The 22,229-nt window shown below is 32.2% G+C and overlaps 1 protein-coding gene across 5 annotated transcripts in view; it reads left to right on the plus strand.

Annotated features, from left to right (window-relative positions):
- Positions 1-22,229, plus strand: part of LOC128671609 (uncharacterized protein) — a 131,601-nt gene that overhangs the window by 62,640 nt on the left and 46,732 nt on the right. For 4 of the 5 annotated variants that reach the window (XM_053748257.1, XM_064436048.1, XM_053748260.2 and 1 more), the window contains 2 exons: positions 10,172-10,225; positions 16,554-16,583. In XM_053748257.1, coding sequence (XP_053604232.1) covers positions 10,172-10,225; positions 16,554-16,583 — 84 coding nt within the window. The remainder of the gene's footprint in view (positions 1-10,171; positions 10,226-16,553; positions 16,584-22,229) is intronic. The other variant, XM_053748258.2, reaches the window with a different exon arrangement.

Below are 22,229 nucleotides of genomic sequence, written 5' to 3' on the forward strand. Positions count from 1 at the left end.
TTTCTACAATACGTAGTACTTTATCTTTATTTAGGGTAGTGGTAGGTATTATAAAATGCTTGGATGAAGAGATCTCGGATATTATCTATTATGATTTCCAAGACTAGATTCTGTTGTTATTATACAGAATCTAGTTTGGTAAATCATGTATATTATGGATTTGAAATATTCCCATTTGATGTTTTATATTTTAGTTTGCACGTTTATGTTAGTGGGAAGATAAGCAATATTGTTTTGATAAATTTGTAACTATTCTCACATATTTAAAACTAGGGACCGATGCCGGCTTCGTTCTGGAAAAACTAAAATAAATTATAAGCCTAAACCTTCCTTAGGAATCATATTATCGATTGGAGAAAACCTTACGAAAATCTGGAAAGTAGTTTTTCGAGTTTATCACGTTCATAAAGACTGACATCTTTTTATAACATGTAAGGATATCTTTAGGCGCTACATTTTTTTTGTATTACAACACTCGAAAGCCAGCTAAGAATCAATATTTATTTTGTTGGAAAATCCAGGGGAAATGTTACATAACATACTATTATATTTTGTGCGTTTTCTTACGTAATCTCTCTCGGTTAATAAATCTCTACCTGCAAATGTCTTGATTACATTCTTATCTTATACAATGCTGATTATTTCAGCAAGTCAGCGTCAGCCACAATTACGTATGATGTAACCTTCATAGTGGACATGCAACAGAACTAGAAACTATAAAAAACTGTCTCATAATCATACTTCAATAGGTTGTAAAGGTTTATCGGTTAGAATAATTTATGCTTCATTCGAGACAATACAAAAAATGTAAAAAAAAATATTTCATTCAATGGCTATGACGAAAGACCGATTCATCGTTAGGCCAAGCTTAAATCCTACTCGAGCCACATTTTTTTTCCATTCTGACTCACGTACGGCAATTAGTATCCGGTGAAGGAAAACGTCTGGAAATCTGCACTCTAGATGATTTATCAGGTTGAATTTGAAATAGAGATGGCGGAAACGGTACTGTTTAATACTGAAATAAATAAGTTTATTGCTGAATATTTCTAGACTAGAAAGCCTTGCTCCATTACTAACTAATAAATCTATCGACCAGCTAGCTAGCTAATAGCAAGAAGTTGAAGTTTTAGAAGTGAAGAGTATGTGGTGCATGAAATTCCTATCAAGAAATCTACAGTCATACAAAATTAAGGTGAGTTGCACCGTCCAATTTGACGTTGATTTTAACCGCTGACGTTTAGACAAAATGGCGTACGTTGTGCTGTGAAAGCCACACTCATTTTGACAACAACTAACAAATGACTGTGACATACTGACATACGGTGAATTTATCACAAAATAGGTAATATATAGATAATAAACTTACTTTGTCGCTTCCTTATCTTTTAGAATAAGGCAGATTGAATCATCATATTTTGTTTGTGAACAAGACGTTTCTCGTTTTGAGAAGTGGGATTATAAGAATAAAGATAAAAACAAGGATTTTCCTTTTCGTATTATTCATATCACGAGTGCTGTCCAAATAAACAAATAGACATCCATTAGCTTAAAGTTAGCAAATATTCTGTTAATAAAATAAATATTGACATTTTCAATTTTTGCGACAGGTTAATTTTAGTTTAAAAAAAAACATTATAAGAATTTCAGAACCTAAGAATGTATTTACGTGCATATGAATATTTTTTAATTAAATTCAAAGTAGATATCATCGTTATGAAATACTTTGTAGTGTAATAAACATCTCCAATCAGCATCGGTAACATGAGTTAATCGCGTGTTAGACACATTACTATGATGTTAATTTTCTATGAATCGTATAAATTAACATCGTGCTATATCCTCATCATTTACACTACACAAGTGATTGATTCATGTTTTTTTAACACTATTGAATAATTTCGAAGGTTAGTTTTTATTTCGATCGACTACATAGCATTTAAATTGATTTTATAGTTCCTTCCCTACCCCTTCGAGGACCAATCCGACAATAACTTCGACTCTAAAACACCTCGAAAATATTTATTTATATGAAATGTACTTTTAGTAAAATACAGTAGGAGCTATTCAAATTATTAGTACTCTGAAAGTAAAACCCCACAAAATTTAATTCAACTTAAAATTGCTTAAACTGTTATTTAGAATCCATATTTACAAATAATGGCTGTTTTCCAAGTAACTTCAAAGTTAACTTCCAAGTTTCTCAAATATTATTACAGTAGTATTTACTAATTCTTTCCTTCGTAAGAGCGATTTCTTCCTTGGCCATAAAGGGTCGAAGCTCAGGGTCCACTACTATCATTTATTCTACACCATTACAATGCACGGTACAACGTTTGCGCACGCAAACTGCGGTTTTCCCTCAGTTATCTATTCTCGCTGGATCTCTGAACCCGGACCACATCTCAGTTGCATACAAACATCTTCCGACCTCTATCTACCTAGTTATCTTAAATGGCTCATATGTCTTCACATAATTTATAGGTAATTGTAAAAGTTAAATTTCTGTAAATATAAAATATTATTTATTATAACAATTTATTTAGCACTAGCGGCTCGCCCCGGCTTCGCTCGGGTAAAATCATAATAAAAAGTAGTCTATGTCACTCCTAAAGATTTCACCTCTCTTTCGATTTCGATCTCTGTGCGAAATTTCATCAAAATCGGCCTAGTACTTTTTGAGTTTATCCATTACAACAAAAAAAAATAAAAATACAAATATTTTCTCTTTATAATATTAGTATAGATTATAAAATATTTACCTGAAAATTTTTATTACAATTTAACTTATAGAATCACCTGCCTTAAAACTACTAAGAAAAAGATGACGTGCACTTGACAGCTTTTTAACTTAAATATTAATTACTTGTCTCGCATATATTACTGTCATTATAATAATAGAACCTTTGTTATGATATGTCCGCCCAAACACGGCATCGTTCGATATGACTGATGAGCATTCGGCACGTGTTTTAACACGTGGCAAAATCAACTATGGAAATATTCTAATTAAAAACTTAAATGCCCAATCTATCGATTGTCCATAAACGAGTTGTATTATTTTTTTTATAAAATTAGTTTCTTTTTACATCATTTAGTATGTCCTCGTCAATGACTTTGGGCAAACTTTGTGCTGTACAATCAACACCGTAAGCAACCTACCAAAAGGTGGGTTGCACCGTCAACTTTGACTCTAACTTTAACGTGCACAGAAACACGTAAAGCCATTTTGTCTAAACGTCAGCGGCGCGCCTGTTAAAATCTACGTCAAATATGACGATGCAATTCACCCTAATTGATAGGACCCTAACTTGACATACGTAAGACCTTTTTTGATTTGATTTAATTTATAATTTCATACCAATAACCTGTATTTTATTTTTGTGTCGTGTTTCTAATTCGGTTATAGTCCGTTGGCTTTTCTAAAATTTTACGAGAAACCAGTTATTTGAACACGTGTCCCCAGGTGTTAATTATTTTTAGCTTTGAGATTTTAAACTAATCCTTGTCAAATACTTACATGAAGTATCGCACACCTTGTTCTTAAGCTAAGGCTCTACCAAATATCACTGCAAAAATTTTAAAGTAAATTTCGATTTGGAAGTAGTATTCTTTATACTGAGCATATTGAAAACCATGTACACATTACTTTTCATAAGGCATATAAATGTCAAAAGCAAAATTTGAATATAAGTAAGTTCGCGTTTCATTATTAATATTAATTATTATTTTCTATTATATAGGTATTTAATATTATAATATGATATATATTATATTAGTTCTTTTTTTCCTTCTCCACATCGCACGGTCTTCGGCATCATTACGTAGTCAACGTTAGATCATTATAGGCGCGCATATCTCACAATCTCTATTGAAGTCTCACAACACTGATACTATAGTTATTTTATAATCGCCAAGTCGGAAAGTCCGTTACTCCGATACAATCACAACTCCGATCAAGGTCCAAACATAATTGAAGCTCCATAGTACAAAGTCCCACACATCAGACTTTGTACCTTCATTCTTTCTGCTACACGGATATGGGGCGCTTTTTCTGCAAAACGATGACTATAAGCTTCATACTATATATACTATATTCTAACTATTCTAAGAATAAACATGACCTGTACTTTGCATTTTGGTCAACATTTGCACATTTTTATTTTAAATCCTGATCTTCATAATCGCTCCGAATAGTCGGGAATAAACTTTTGACCACCTTATTTTGTAAACCACTGAACAAAGATATATAAGAAAAATGTATATTTGCTGTAATAGTAGTGCCTAAAATTAACGGTACAATTCGACTTCTGACCTCTGTGACGTATAACTTAATGGTCATACTCATTCAAGAAAAAAAATCATGCAGGTGGACATTATCGGGTGGACGGGATCTAAATATTTAAGACGGTATTCAAGATGAGGATATCTGATCCATGAAAATGACGTTTCAAAATTACTTAAGAAAGATTCCAATTTTAATCAGAGGGTCATGTAATTATATTTGATATAATATGTGCGAACGAAAATCATGGAATGACTTGCATAAACGCCTCACACACAAAATATTTGACATTTGTGATTTCACTATACATTTGACTGATTTACTAGCTTTTCTCTTGATTTTGAAAAGTATTCGAATAATAATTTGCTTTTGTTCTTCTCAGGCATGAGTAATGTGTATGGTGAATGGCCTTTTGTTTTTGCTAAGAATGTCACATTGATATACATTTCCGTTAGGTATAATAAACTTGATAAACACCAGTGTTTTCGAAGTAAAACGTCTCACGCTTTCAATTTTATAATGTTTTTGTGAGCACAATCTAATTTTTTTTTTGTTTACACGTTGTAGTGTAGGTAAAACGTGCATTAGGAAAATTATATGAAAGGACAATATACGTATTATTTGCTTGTATTGGTCTAGATTTCTTTCTTCTTCTATTGGTTTATTTTATAACAAGATATTAAACCGATTAACCAGTCTAAAAGAACACGCAAATCGTATTAATCTAAATTAGAATGGAGTTAAAATTACTTATATTTTTTATAATCGGAATAGCGAGTTTGACTAATGACAGTAAAAACCAGTCCTGTGGAAATCCAATATTTTATGTTTCCTTAATATTCCTCCGATTAGAGTGGGAGCGGTCATACCTGTTTTGCAATTACATAAGTCAAGATACCTACATATTTTCTCGCTTATGGAAACATTAACAGAAAAAAAATTAAACTTATTAAATATTTTGTGTACTATATGTAGTAGAACCATACCCACTGTGATATTTATATTGATCTTTATTCAATGCAGAATGTATCTTTACAGAACAATTTTATTGCATTTTTTAAATTATTAATCGATTTAATATATAGTAAGAAATGTTAAACATTTTTCATCTCGAGTCCCGCACGCGATGGTTCACGTGACTTAAGTATTAAGCAATAAACAAGTATAGGTCATTTATGTAGGTTATTAATTTTATTGGTATTATGTTCATGAAAAAACGCGTGCCTTAACAATTTCCATATCCCGTAACTAATAGTTAATAGGAACCAAGCCAATTTTACAAAAATTAAAGACTACGCCATTGTCAATTTCCGTGTAGTTTTATATGAATTTGCATGGAAAATGTAAGAAATCACACCTCGCCTCACCTCACTCGATTATATTTGTAAAAATTTTATTACATACTTTATTAATAAAGTCAATAATGTAATCCGCCTTTTTAAATAATGATGTCACAAAGCCTGATACCCTGGAGATACATGTAAAGAATCGAATGATGTATCACTGTTTCACACATCGATAATATGGTGGAAGCATACTACAAAACAACCCTCAAATCATGAACACTAAGGAGTGTTAATGATTTGAGGGTTGTTTTTGTGCAGTTGTGTAATACAGGACGAAATGGTCAAATACAACGACAGTTCCGTGTAAATCGTGTAGTATTTTCCCATACCCTGCACCCGGGACGATCTAATATTGCCACCGATGAGCCTGACTGGGAAAATATAAAATATAATCGCTAATATAAGGGCTTCGACTCGCATAGAAGAAGTATTTTCCATTTTCATTCTACTCTCATTTCTTTCTTATCGAGCTTATTGCTGCTAACACTGATGGCTATTATCAACAAATATCTGTTTCCGGCATCCATACACGGCTACAATACTCGATTGCTCAAACAGGATAATTTTCAGCTAAACTTTCTTATATTTTCCTCGGAGGCACACGTCAGTACAGTTGATACAATGGATGTCGTGACCTCACACACTGTCGGAATGCACTGCATTTGGCAGCGCGGTAAGCCCGCCATGGTGTGAATACAAATTGAATGACCTCCGAGATTATGTTTACTTCCGATAATCTTGTTTTGTACTTAGGGCATGGTTAAGGATACCTTTTAGTCACTCACTACCTGGTGTGTGACTAAAAAGAATAAACAATCGATTATTTTATTATCTACTGTCTCGTCGCCTGTCGCCTGTCTGGGCTTCGCTCGGGTGGAGCTTCGCTTATGAAAGTTTCGTCTGTCTTATGCCAAATTGTTTTGAGTTTTTTCATCACAACCAAAAAAAACTATCTTTTTCTCTGTATAATATTAGAATTTATTTATGGATTATTATTTATGGATTGGACTATATTAAATCCAATTTATTTTACCTTCTAAATTTAATTTACTAGATTGACTGATATAAACAACAACAAAGTACTTATTAAGAATGATAATATAATAAGTTTTTTGAATATAAGTAGTACCTTTTAATTCTAACACGATAAGAATTATCTGGTTACGAGACAATCTTATTTTGATTATATATTTTTTTGATAATTCCAAAAAGAGAACTAAGTAGCAACTTCTATGAATTTCTCAGATTTTTACAAATAATACCAACCTGTCTGTTCAAATTTACATCATTATATTCATTATCAATACGAACAATTATCCCTTAGGCACTTTAAAAGTTGACAAATCTACACTAAATAAATAATAACTATGTATTGTTTATGTTCAAATTATGAAAAAATATAATAATGGTTCTAAATATCGCAACCACCAAAGTAACTGATAATGACATAACTAATAGTTAGCGGTCTACTGCGGTTATATTTTTGTAACGAAACTGTTTCAAAAGTTGTTATAATTGTTTATTACTAAACCTTTGTTTCTAAATTCTATCTACTGGGCCATTTTATGATTCAGTATTTTTAAGCATACTTGCATCGTCGTGTGCGCCCTACGTGTCTTCGAAACTCCATACTACTGTGTCTCCGAGCCCATTCGAAAGTGGTGTGGTGCCTCTTCGAGCTTTACCTAACTCAACCAATATTTTTGAAATTTCACATATCTACCTACTACTTACTTGCATTATGTAATACTAGCTGCGTCTCGGGGTTTCGCTCTCGTGGAAATTTTGGGATAAATAGTAGGTTCCCTATAGAAAAAAGTGCTGTTCCCATGGGAAACTCGTACGGACCTATAGATTACAATTATTTATTCCAGCTTTTTGCTAGTACTTTGTTCCAAAGCAAAAAAAGAACAATACCTACCTCATACTTGCCTACAAAGCCCCTGTGTGATTAAAATATCTATTTTGGTAGATAAAATCGACAGCAAAAAACTAATTGTGGTCTAAATATGAATATCCTTGAACTGTGAGTTGGGCGAAATACACAACTAATTTTGCATGGATGGGAACTAGATAAGTTGTCTGTCTGGGTGGTCTGTGGCCCGGAATCGAGACGTAAACGTTTTTGCTCGGCGTAAACCACGTAAACCCAGTAGAGTAAGTAACTACAGAAAGATTTCAATGAAGATGTCCTTATTAGGAAAATCAGTATATTATATTATCATTATATTATGTAATAGGTACGTAATAGTAAGAAGAAAATATTTAAGTAGATGATTTGCATCCACCGTACATCATTATCAGTAGCGCCAGCAGCTTTCCACCCTTTGCTATGCATAAGCCATACTTCCATGCTTTAAATGCGAGCGTAATTATTTGTCTGTCACGCCTTCACGGCTAAACCGCTAGGCCGCCTTGGATGGAATTTGGAATAAACACAGGCTGCCTCCGGCTGAGCTAGGAGCAACAGCCAGTAATACTGACGTGACATTACTATTGCTACGGCGAAACGGAATTATTCTCTTGAAAATTGAAAATTTCACGGAGTCTCCTTTAACTTATAATTTTTTTATTTGAATAATTATTATATTATTATACATTTATCATATTGCTCGAAACATTTTTTACTAACTTCGTTACATTTATATTTTGACTTCGAAAAGTTAAGTCCATTGAAATATTGCCTAGTTTGTAACTGGTTACGATAAAAGAGAAAAGTTTCTTCTTTTGTAAACGGTTATAAAATACAGTTACTTATGCGGCCGAAAAAGATTAAAGAATTTTGTATACTTAATATCTCAATGATGAGTGCATTGCTTTATAAATCATCAACAGATTTGTGTAAATTCTGTGGTGTGAATATGAGAAAATCCTTGTATTCGATATTAATGACATCTATGGAGATTAGCTGTCGCCCGGGGATTTTCCGCTCTTTTGCAAATATCTTCTGCAATTACTACTGAATACCTAAATACTTATTTGATACCTATAGATTATTATTACGGGGCGATTATATTGTTGTAATCATAGAGATCTGAATAACGTTTTATTATGATAATCTGTAATAGGAACCGTGAGATTGTGATAATGTTCTTATGTATTAAAATATATTTATACAGCAGTATAAAATTAATTGTTATTTCCTTATAACTACACTGTATTCATTGTTACTGATCACCTGGGCGACGGTTCTTAAAATGTGGCAAGTTTTATTAATATGATTCAATTTATTTTACAATGTTTTTATTGAGAGCTACGACTTATCTACTTATAAAATATGAACTTTATTGAAAGTCTGACACCTAACAGTGTCAACTGTTACGTCACCACTCATAAAACTAGTTTTAATTTTGCAACTTTTTATTTAGGGTTCCGTGAGTTGCTCAGGTTTCCATAAAAAAATGAGAACTGCTGACCAAGAGACCGTGGCAGAGTTTATCAGCGAATATCAATCCTATTCACAAGCTTTTTTTTAATATAGAACCCTTTTAGAAAGCTATACATATAACGGAGCCCTAAAACAAGAGTGAGTTGCCAGCCAACTTTGACGTAAACTTTACCTGAGCAGAAAAATGCAAAGTATGCCATTTTGTCTCAACCTCAAAGTTGCAACTCACCCTAAAACTTGTAAAGTTATTTATTGTGTCGACGACACACGATTCAGACGACTGTGACACTATGACAATTACTAAAATAATGAGCAATGATGAATCAACGAATCATTGCATGATCGGCGACCGTGTCGCTCGCGCAGTCACGCTTGCCTGGCGGAGGTGGCCTTCCATCAGTCTACGGTGGAATTCAATAATTACATAATGTTATCAAATGCCTAGGCCGGATAAAGCTTCTTATTGTGGTTCAAATCAAAATAAAAAATGGTACCCAAAAAGGATTTTCTTTCCGTTTTTGTAAGGTTTATTTCATTCTCCGTCTATCTGTCTATCAAGACCTCTAATTCCAGGAATGAGTAGAAGTAGATATCTATTTAAATTATGTACCTATAAGTTATTACTAAAGGACAAGTACATTTGTTTTTGTTGTTGGTACATTTGTTTTTTGACTATAATAAAATCCATAGACCCAAATATCTGGACACTTCTATGATTCCGAAAAAAAGGGTCTTTCTTCTCAGATAGACTGACATAGAGTATTTAGCCGCCGCATTCTTTTGTGAGGAGAAATATAGTTTTATCATATTTCTTAAAGTAAATCTAAGTGGTCCTAACTTTGAACTTACCCGTTTCAAAAATAATTTGGATAACTCCTACTACTAAATGCAGTCCCATTGAATTGCTTCAGATACAGTATTTGGGCGTCTGTTATTTTTGGGCGATTAGGCCATCGTGGCAATCAGAATATATCGCGATTTTCGGTCATTCATAAAAATAGACGTCTCAGTGTCATTCAATCATACAAATAATTTTAACCTGATGAATTTTTATTTTATTTGAATGGTGGTCATAAAATTCATGTAAAGAAAGCTAGCTATAGGAAAATTCTTAGCATTCAATATCTCATCAACTATTTATTTTTGTTACAGGGATGTCGACCGATGGGTCGACAACGGATATCAACGTATTGCTCAACGACACCGGTAAGTATTTAAATTAAAATACTGATATAACTTTTTACCGTAAGTACTTAAACTATTTTGGCTTATCTACAAATAATGGACGATGATTTGTAAATAAAAAACTGGATATAATAATGTAGCAAAATAAACTGCAAATTAATGGAATGTAAAAAAAAAATACAGCGCCATCTGGTAAAGAAACCCAAAACTACTGTGTAATGAGTTTACCTACTGCAGTGTGCCATGCTTTTCCAATGAAATTGTTTTGGTAGATATCTGTAGATGGCGTTACTGTGTCCTCTTAAATGTTATCAAAGAAAATTAATAGATGGCGCTAGCATTGCCATCAAATACATTGTTAGTTCTACAAACACACATATAGATGGCGGTAGTAATGGTTTTCGACACCATGCTTTCTCAAGTAATTTGAACATAAAAATATAGATGGCGCTACTAATCCTTTTGATAAAACTTTCAATTGTAATTCCTATTCACTATCACCATGAGAGTATTTTAAGTAAATAGAAATGTAAAGTTTGTTTATAATAGTAACTTTATTAGTCGACACCCAAATAGGGTGTCTTACCCTAGGTGTGTCTATGTTCTTCTTCATCCCTTGTCCGATTTTACTTGGATCGGGTCACGTGACTCTGCTCCAGGTTGTCAAGGGCTTTAATTTTGCCTCAGAATCTCTTTTTGTATATTATGGCATTGGCCTACCAGGTGGAAGGTGGTATCTTTGGGTTTCGAGTATAGTACCTACCTTCCGTATTCCGTACACGTATTATTATGTGTCTGTACTAACATAGTCGACGCAACTTACCCTATGTATTTTACCCATCTAATTTACAGTTGATACTATTACTAAAAGAAAGAAAGAAAGAAAGAAAGAAAGAAAGAAAGAAAGAAAGAAAGAAATCATTTATTCGGCAAACGAACTTGTACGTCACAAATTACATCATTGAAATGATGTCTATAGGTAGGCACCTATAGTTTAAGTATTTAGTACACCAATCCGATTAGTGAAGATCACACTAGCAGTGCAGCGTCATCGATTTTCGTTGTGTGAAGTAATAGTGAATGGTGACGGCAACAATAAATATGGTAAAGCTACCTATATGCGTCAATGGTCCATTGAAATTCATTGACCAGAATAGAAGCATCAATAGTAAATCAAGATGTTAATTGATAGTGACTTACCGTTGTTGGCCGTTCGTTGCTTGCCCGTTGACGAATGACGCAAGGTCTGGTGATATCATTGAGATTTCCACTAATCTTTGTCGTTACACCATAGATTTATATTATGTTACAATTGACCATTTACGTAGGTCATACTAGGTATTGGGGTGTTCACAGGAAGTGGTTATGTCAATTTGGAGAGTAAACTTAGGATTAGATATGTTTTTGCCTGTACTAGGCCAGGCAAAACTAAACTACGTAGACTGTGGGCTGTTATGGAAATGATTAAATTCTTTTTTACTTCTCATTCTCGTGAAGTTTAACAATTTCTTTACTGCATAGATTTAAATGAAAATTTGTTAGAAGGATAGAATTATAATCTGTAAAACTCTCATGGTAGCTAAACTTTGATTGTAAAGATGTGTTTCTATTTATTCGAGTAGGTAAGTAACACTTATTATGTATTCCTGTGTTTAGATTTTAGACTTCATATTGAAAAAAGACCTGATATGTACCATTACCTTGATGAAACCGATGAAGTGAAAATAAATTGACCAGGACAAATTTCCATAGTAGATAAGTACATTGTAGCATAAATAATATAAATATTTGTTTCTAGAGTATATGTTATTAATGTTAAATATCTGCAATACTCTGACCCCAAGTGGCGAAGGGAAAAGCGTAACTATGCATAGATAGAGACTACTACTTATCTTTGAACGACCTTCTGGTATTACTAGGTGACTGGTCAAATAGATTTTTAAGGCTACTATCTTTCTTAATTGCACATCTACAATAACCTTTCAAGAAGAGTTAAAACTGGGTGACTATTTTAAGTGTGAAAATTAACAAAAATATTAGGCGGCACTAGGAAGTTGGGATTATCTTAATTAAGTACTTAGTCTCAATCGATCAAGCAGAATTAAACAACACATTACTAAGTAAAGGCCACTAAGGATACAAGTGCCAGGTAAGTTACGAATTTCAAGGGAAAACCTTTTAAAAATATGCTATAAAAGATTAAAATACAACAACATTTTCAACTATTTTTAATACGGAGAAGGCGTCGAGGTTGTAAATACGTTCTGGCGCGGCGCCCTCATTAGGTTTTCACCTGAATTTCAACGTAAACAATGAAAAGTAGAAAAATCCCCGTATTGTTTAGCAGAATCAATACTTACCATGTTTTAAAATTTCTTTCCTTATAACTAATTCATCTTCACATAATGAAATATAGGAATTGTGAAGATAATAATTTTCTATTTTCCCTATCTAACATACCCTGTATAAGGAAGACAAATTCCAAATTTTTCTATGAAAATACCGAAATAAGAAATAAAGTTATTTTCCGTGCACTTTTCCATACCATAAACAATGATTCATATCATGAGTTACTGTGGTGTGTATTGTGATTGTGTATAAGTATTGTAAATAACGTAAACCACAGATGAAGCAATGGCCTTTGACTCATTGTGAAGACGGCCTTATGTAACGAAATGTATTTGTTTTTTCCTTGACTGCATTTTATTTACTCAACAGTATTTTATAACTAGGATAATATCATCTGAGACAAAGCTGATTACATAGTAACGTCTAAGCAATAAATACGGTTGCAATTGTTTACCAGGAAGGGTGTTATAAACAACATCTAGGAAGTTGCTTCTATACTTATTACATACAGTCTAAGGTTGACCAGTTTTGGACACGTGTGAAGTTTCTAAGTTTCTCGCGCCTCGAAGGTAAATACTTTGATCATACTTAATAATTGTAAAAATGAAGTACTTACCTATTTCGTTTATTATTAAATGAAACCACTTCCTTACCAAACAATGGTCAATGTAAATCCCCGACATTCTTCATGAACTTGAGGTAAAATTATTGTTTATTATTTTTACGGTTGGTGGAAGAACATCATTATTTTTGTTATTGGTTAGAGACAATTGACAGATGTGAATATATAGTTTCTACTTGTCTCTGTTTTTGTAAATGATAGTATAAGTAAGTTGTATTCTAACCATATTTCACCAAATTCAATCCAATAGAGTTTGGTAAGTACCTATCTACATTCCACTGCGTGTTAAGTTATTTTAGGTGGTAATTGCGGTGAATTAGCAATGAATTTGGTTGGTGTGCTGTCAGCTGTACATAATAACTATATTATGATTCATTTCAAATTTTACATAATAACTATATTATGATTCATTTCAAAACTTAACTAAACAAAACTATTTGTTTAGTTAAGTTTTGAAATGAAAAATAATCATAGAAAGTCTTAAGGTATGAAAGCATTATATTATTAATACTCTGATCTTTGATGCACAAAATTACAAGCAGAAAATTAATCGCGACAGACTGCACAATATACTGTAAGTACATATTTGTTTACAAAAACGCAACTATATGCGTCGGTTGTGGTTTAGCTGTAAACATATCGTATGCAGACAGGCGACACACCCAGTCCGATAATTATGTACTTATATCTAACATAGGTAAGTGATGTAGAGGATATAAACAAAGAATATGTACCTATTTTGCGGAGCGCATTAAACCTTACGACCCTGATAAGAAAAATAAAGAGATTTCTTAATAATGGTGTCACTGCATATTTTTGACCTCGTTAAGAAATTTACACAAACGCCTAATTGTATTTTACCGCAATGTGCTCATAAGCTAACGTTTTTCCTCATACCTACTCCTGTTTTTGCATAAACTGATAAATAATTAATATTACCTAAATTATAATACAAATGATGCAAACACAACAAGTGATTGCGAAGATGTCATGCACCAGATCAAGAAACATGCTAAGGAGTATTCCACAAGAACGTCAGATAGTCATGGGTCATGTGTCAGGAGATTAGCTATTATTGGCTGATAACACTATCAGCACCCCCCAGCGATTTTAATAATAGCCATGCGAGATATCTGCATTTATAAATGTGGGATATAAACCTTTGAGACTGACTCATGGCTGAGTCACAAAGGTGAGTAAGTAGGTAGGGATTTAACTTCCTGAATTACAGTATCAAATCTTAGATAAAGTTAATCTTATAATGAAGATTTATTTGCCAAAATCTCTTCATTATGGGATTATTGTGAGCAAGCACAAACTTTGGTCTTCGTACGTGGTTCACTTACTTAGTTCAAACAATTACTTATTTTTACCAAATGAAAACAGAACAAAAATTCTTAACAATTACGAACAAATATTGGTTTTAGGACTTCCTATTATTGTTTACTATTATATCAGCTATCAAGATCCAATTGCTGGGCGAAGGCCTTCCTATCTTCCCTCCATTATCTCCTTATTTCTGTCTTGAGTTGTGGTAATCTAGAAATTGGAAATCTTGCCATCGCCATCACCAGAGCCACCAAGGACGACACCCTGGTTTCATTCTGTTGCACTCATTCATAATGTTGGTGTGTTTTGGCATATGGGCCAACGGCATGCGGGCGATCCAGGCCGGCCTAATCCCATTTTAATTTACTGGACCGCAGCGTGTTAATTCGGATTTGGTCAATAATTTTATTGTTCCATCCGTACTGCCGTAAACTGTAGGCTTACGGCAATTTAAATGTCATAAATGTCACCTTTTCTTCTTAGTATGATTATTAAAATCTTTGACAGCTTGTTTAGTATATGTTTGATAATGAATAATAAACAGTTATAAATGAAGTGAACTCCACATAGCATACATAAAACATAAATAGAATTAGGTCGTTTGTAATTCATATCAGTATCAATGTCGTAAGTCAAATCGAAAGGCTGTTTTGACCATTTGTATTGTTACTAATACTGTTAATACTGTTTTCATGTCACTTATATCTCCTGCGTCATCGCTGACCTTTTTTGTAACATATCATGTATTATGAAATATAAATCAGTGCGTCACACATCACCCCATTATATTTGGTTGTAATACGATTTTTAATAATTTTGTACGTTTTACGATTTAAAATCCGCTGCTAAGTTCCGCCGCTAGGTGGAAGTCGTTTCGCCCTTTTTCCCCGAATCTCTGTCTTTCATCGCTCATTAGGTAGTTCGTCTACAATTGTCTTCGAAGAAACTACAAATAATTTTTGTCACAACAGTAGGAACAACCGTGACAAATATCTAGGTAGTAGAAATTCCACTAATTCCTTCGAAAGGAATATATTGGTCTCGTTTAACAATAGTCTAGTTATTTAAAAATACCAGATTGCCAGCTCTTTGCTACCAGGAAGGCTCTGACCTAAACTTTACTTTTAAATAACTTATTTGGGTTTGATAAAGAATTTCACTGATATTTGAATGTTATCGAACGAAAATAAGAACAGACTGGAATCCTTTCAGCGAAGCTCCACGAGATCAAATATATTCTTATAAACTCGTGGTCAACATCATTTAGGGTTCCAACAGATATATTCAAACAACTTGTCAAAAAACAATCCATTAATATGTAGGTGCCTAACTTATAATCTTAAACCTAAGGTTTTATTTTACAAAAGCAACTTATTAGCTATTCAAACAAAATTCTGCAAAAACTACTTGTACAAACATTCAGAACACTTTTGAAATTCTCGTCACGCAAGAATGTTGTGCCTCCTGTCATGCATATCAATGCATAAAACATTCCGAGAAACAGACTTGGATCTGATCAGGGAATATAAAAATAACACGTAGAATATTGTATTAAATAATAGCAAATTAGATAAAAACTAAACAAATGTGAGTTACACCAAATGCGGAGAGTTTCAGCCCAGTCCTATTCAGTAGGCATAAAATAAATGCATGCCCGTACAGTTTTTATTTACTACAAAAATATTTTAAAAAAACATAGTTACAATATTTGAAAAGTTTATTTTACAATCAATATTACTAAATAAATATGTATGTCTGTCATTATTTTGTTTCGTGCATTTAAATCTAACTAATTTTTATTTTATTAATGAGATCTCTACTTTCTATTTCACACAGTCTTATGTGAAATATTTTATTTATTGTTTTTTTTTTTATTTAATTAAGTACATTACGTAAACCTTACTCATATGTGACATAATAACAGCAAAGCAAGATTGTAATTATATTATTATCATAATTCCGTTTAATTGCATGTTCACTGTTGTTCATTACATTGTTTATTGCACGCCTTGTCATTGTTTTCACGCGTTTTTTTTTTCTTTCTTTCAGAGTCAGATCTCACCAGCCTATCGCATGTTGGTAAGTGGATCATATTTTTTTTAAATTACATAAATGTTTTCTACACATTTTTTGTGGTGGTGTTTGGATGTTTAAGATTTATTATTCATTTCATGTCACTGTAATTTATATAAGTAATGTAAATATCTAAAATGCTTATTGAAGTTAATTTCTAGTTCAAGAAAGACAGATATTTAATAAAATTATTAAAATATCCAGACAAATATAATAGGTAGAAATTAAAAAAAAGTAAAATGATGACTGAAAAAGGATATCCCAGTTAACCGTTACAAAAGGCGAAGGTAACGTGATAACGTTATGACTATTACATAATCTGTCAGTAACAAACGATGTTATCCAGTCAGTAGTACTTTCTCAGGATGTTTTCAAGTGCGGCACACGAGGCGAGTACTCAAAACAATCTATTCACGTAAAGCAACAAGTATCACCTCATTGCTGCATTGAAATTGAGCAATTTGTTCTGGTGTTGCCGAATTGTGCCGCCTCCGTCGATTCTTTTAAAATTACCGCTATATTAATGTCGGTTTGTAACAGTCTTCTTTGTAGACTTTTAAATATGAAATGTTAGCCTTAAAATTGAACAAGTTGAAGGCCTGGTGTTCTATATATCCATATTCGAATTTATGTTTATATATTATAAGTACTTTTAGTCAAACAAAACCAAATTAAGACTCTTTCTTCAACTTTTCCACAAGATTCTAGAACCGATAAATAATTACTTATCGAATACCAGTCAATAGGCATATGGTGGAGCCAATTATAATAACCATGATATATGTTCAAATATGAATGAGTATCATTGAGATTGAGACGATACAATTTGCTAGAATACTGCCCATTAATATGTTCAAATTGCTTCGATACGTGATAGAGTAGACAGTGGCCTTATTGTTATATGAGCATGCATTTCAATTAAGGTTCATAATGGTAATTGGTGTTGGGTTTATTACCAAACAAATATATCGTATAAATACGTATTATATATTGTTTAGTCTTGCTTAAGACTTACTTACTTTTTCCATTATTTAGCAACATATCTCAACTAACCAATGAGTTGTTTTCTTAAAGTTTGCAGGTTTCTCCCAACTTTCTAAATCCATTATCTGAAAAATCTAGTTGGTCCTCTCCACCCTTTTTGCGTGTTTTTGATACACCCCGAACATTGTATAATGAGTCTACTACCTGTAGTTCTATTATATACCTATCTAATCTTCCGTCTACCTTCACTGTCACACACATCCTGATTACTTATAAAAAATATACTTATCTCAAATTTTCTTACATATTTTATACGACTAATATAAAATAAAATATGAGCTGTACAAACGATTCAAAAACCTATAGAGGTGGTAGTTTCCTTCACAATATAAAAAAGGAAGTAAAAAGTGCCCTTTATATTATTCCAGGTTACAGATTTTGCATGACAGAGTAACAAATATACATCCTCACAAACTTTCGCGTATAGAATATTAGTAGGATTCAATAATGAAATTAATATGCCTGGATTTATATCCGAGTACTGACGCGAGTACTATTGCCAGGAATAACGTTATTATTCTCATTACTGGTTCAACTGGATATGAAATTAGATGTATAATTGTGAGTTTGATTGTTGATAGAAATTACTGTCCTGGACCTGGACGACCATAAGGAATGAGCAAGCTGCTAACATGTTATTCCGCTTTTCTTATACATTATAGTTTATTGTAAATATGTGTAAGACGTAGGTACTTAATGTTTTAATGACCATCAACGTACTTATGATCATGTTTATCTTAATCTTAAGGTTAGAATACCTACCTATATACTAAATATACAAATACCTATAATTAATGTTTGTTTGTATCATTGGTTGCACTGAAACAAACTTACAAAATCTTTGTTTTGTAAAATAATTAATTGTAAATAATACTTTAATCTTGGAAAGGAGCCAGGTTTTCAACAAACTGTAAAACAAAGAAGATTATTTGTTGACACTGAGGAACAGAGACAATGAACTAAAATTAATATTATATTTAATTTCAAAGGAAGAAAATTTAATTCCTTTGTTGGACTATAACAATGAAAATATTTCTCAAGTACTTAAATATGTCTAAATATGTACTTAAATATAATACAAAGATGTATTTGTATAAGTCGTTTACCGTTTCGGACCCTCATAAGCTAACCTTTCCTATATTTTTTAAGGATCTATTCATCCTTTGTTTGTATAAATCATTGTGTATATGTTATCAGTTGCAAACAGAGGAAACAATACAAATTCAATATCCTGTAGGTAAAACTTATTATTTTCTTTAATTTCATTCAGTGCACGTTTCTAGCACGTTGGCTCGTTCTGTTTATACTTCAGTCACATTGCCGGCCACATGTACTTGCAATAAGTTTTCATCTTATAATTGCTGATCATTAACAGTACAATGACGGGAGTTGTTTTGATCACTCCTCGCTCAGACCCTGTGATTATCATCACTTTATGTGGTTGCTATATTTAAACATTCGTTTATTAATTGCAGAAAATGTGCAAATAATTTGCCTAAGTGTACGTTTACATTTACAATGAGGATGTATCTTTGAATAATATACGATATTGTTTTTATTTCTGGACGCTCATCAACATTACGGTGGCGAAAACACGTATGAGCCACGTATGAAAACTGCACGATTATACGAAATAGGAAATTAAACTTATAATTAATTATGACATTCGAATTCCATTCGAAGTAGACAAAAAATTTCATCACCGATAAATCTATTAAAAAGTTAAATAAATAATAAAAATCCCCGTCAGCTAGAAGACATTAAAATTAAAAAAGCAATTAGGAGGAATTAAAGTAATTTCCTGCAACAACCCAACTAATTGTGAGATACGGTTCTTGGAAAAGAACACGGTCATGTTTACTGAGACTATTTTTGATTCCCGATGCGCAAAATGTTTTGTTCTCGTTGATACCGACCAGAACATTTTTAATGAACAATTAAAGCAGTCTGATTGTTTGTGCAACCGAAAAAGATCAATGTCGGCTGCCTCATGCTTTCTGTGCAGTGTTTCTTGACACTTTTTCAAATCGTTTTGGCGATTAACGGCTTAGTTTTGTAACCATATCACTATCTCTACATTATCTTTTATCCCCACATGTGAATCTGGTTATGATATACTGAAAAATGAAAGAAAATTATTTTCATGCTGTTTTCACCTACAAAGTGAACATGAACGTATGTTCATGTTTCAGCAAATCCAGCTCTTTTTATTAGCTTCTTAAAACTAATTATTAGGTTCTCTAAAACCATCGACAAAGAGGTGTCCGTGGCACTACACTTGTCCGGGAAAATTCTGTCATCGTTGGAGATCGTCGTCAGGTAGAAGAATATTTTCATAAAAATTCAAAGAAATGACCTACAATGAGATATTAGGTATATCTTATAGAATTTTAGACTTGCACTCCTACCAGATAATGCATATCTTATCACTAAGGACATCGTAATTTTCCCATGTACGTAAGTAGTTGTTAAAACTTTTATTTTGATGCGACATGCGTTGATATAGAATGACCTTATTTTCATGATAACCTTAAAAACTGAAAAATATTTAGGTCAAAAAATGAATTGCCTAACTTGTTTATGTATATTCATATTTATAATATTTTCATTACGTTCATTATTTACTAACTTATAATATATTTGTTTGTAAGTAGGTACATCCATAAATAAATTAATTAAGCACGCAAAATCTTCAGTCGACGAATATATATTTTTTGTAAGTATCTGATGAAGAGTTAATGTTTTATTCAGACATACTGAAATTCCCACAGGAATAAGAGAACCATGTAACAAAGCTGTCATAAAATATAGCAATATATCTTCTCATTCTACCTACAAATGTGCCCTTGTCATGGTATCGCGGCCTTTTGTATTTAATTTGATGTTTCGATAAACGCAGTTGCATTTAAATAAATGAACAGGAAACATTATTGTAGATATTATTTTCTATATTCTATATTCTATCTTCTATATAATATTATATTAATCTATAAGATATTGTGGATTTATTTTAAAAAAATTAAATACTAACAGTGTGCATTTTTTATAAGTTTCTTGAACTAATATAGAAATAATTAAAAAAGTACGATGAAATTAATTAAAAATAATCTTGATTTCATCGAGCACTATTTTGGTATTGGCAGTGTGGGATCTGGATAACGTGTGCAAACGAGAGTCTGCTAAATAATCCAAGAAACAAAGTCCATATGTTTGAGGAAGTAAACACCATCAACTTATGTATACATATAATGTAAAATTATGTTCAATAGTAAACAAATGATTAGTCAGCTATTGCTTATATTGGCTTGCAATCATGAACTCAGGCTATACTTGTATGAACGATTGGACTGATTCAACCGCTTGTTTTACGTACGATAAATAATTTGAAGTAATTATGTTTTTCGTGTATTTTTTCAAACGTTGTGACTATTCTATGATGGGCCAAATATGTAAAGTAATGATTTCATCACGCATTAAAAATATACTAATTCGATAGACAGTCTCGTTCAATAAAGTGTTTGGTTTTTTTTTTTTACTATTTGCCACTGATATTGCCGTCGACTGCTTGCCAAGGCATATCAGATGATCACAAAAATGACTTGTATGTATATACTTACAAATAATCTTGAGAATATGAGTCCTCAGAGGAATTTCAATATTTGTTTGTTAATGTTTTCAACATAATATTGATTTAATAAGCTGTAAAGTGTTATACATTCTAATTAAGTTTTATATAAATCAACGTAACAACAATCAACAAGAAGTAGCTAAAGTACTTAAGCAACTTCTTTACAAACTATGTTACTAGCGTTAAAGACTCTTGCTACTAGCGTTAAAGATATAATTTAGTTTAATATTTGGACTCCATTTTTTTAAATAAGTATAGGAATTGACTTTGACTTCACAGCGTTCTTTTCACTAGCTCTACCGTAGCATAATAAATATTTGCAATGCCAGATACCATGTAAACAAACATGTTACACTATTATAATTTTTTTCCGTATAATTTATTATCTATTAAAACGGAATGTAAATATCGTAAGGTTTTCCCAAAATTTCACTACTCGGAAATATTTATAAACAACAAATTTATTTTTCCTCTTTATTTAGCAGAGCAAAACGAGTAAAGTAAGTTTAGCAAAGTATTTTTTATAGGTAACATACGCGATTTTCAGGCCATTTTTTCAGCTTATACATATCATACAATTCTTGCAAAACAAATTCACTTTGTCTTTGACGTCGGTCTCGATTGTGGCTGAGCATATCCGCAGCTAATGTCGACATCAAAGGCTGGGCTCAGCTATTGATGGAAATGTTATGCATACCAGTTAGTTAATGGCAAACCATCACAAAAGATTTTAAAAATGTACCTAACTAAATATATTATATACACTGCCACTGCAAGTTTTTATCGATGTAGTATCCTTAGCTTTTTTACAAAATATGTGGTTTATTTTAGTATTTTCCTCATAAAATTCATTTACTATCTGATATTGTATCAGATTTAAAATAAATTGTCACTTAAAACTTAGTATTATGAAAATAATACGTTCATTATTGATTTATTCCTACTATCATCATAAAATTATATCAACATTACGAAATTAA

This window comes from Plodia interpunctella, chromosome 7, assembly GCF_027563975.2.
Source record: "Plodia interpunctella isolate USDA-ARS_2022_Savannah chromosome 7, ilPloInte3.2, whole genome shotgun sequence".
Classification (NCBI taxonomy): domain Eukaryota; kingdom Metazoa; phylum Arthropoda; class Insecta; order Lepidoptera; family Pyralidae; genus Plodia; species Plodia interpunctella.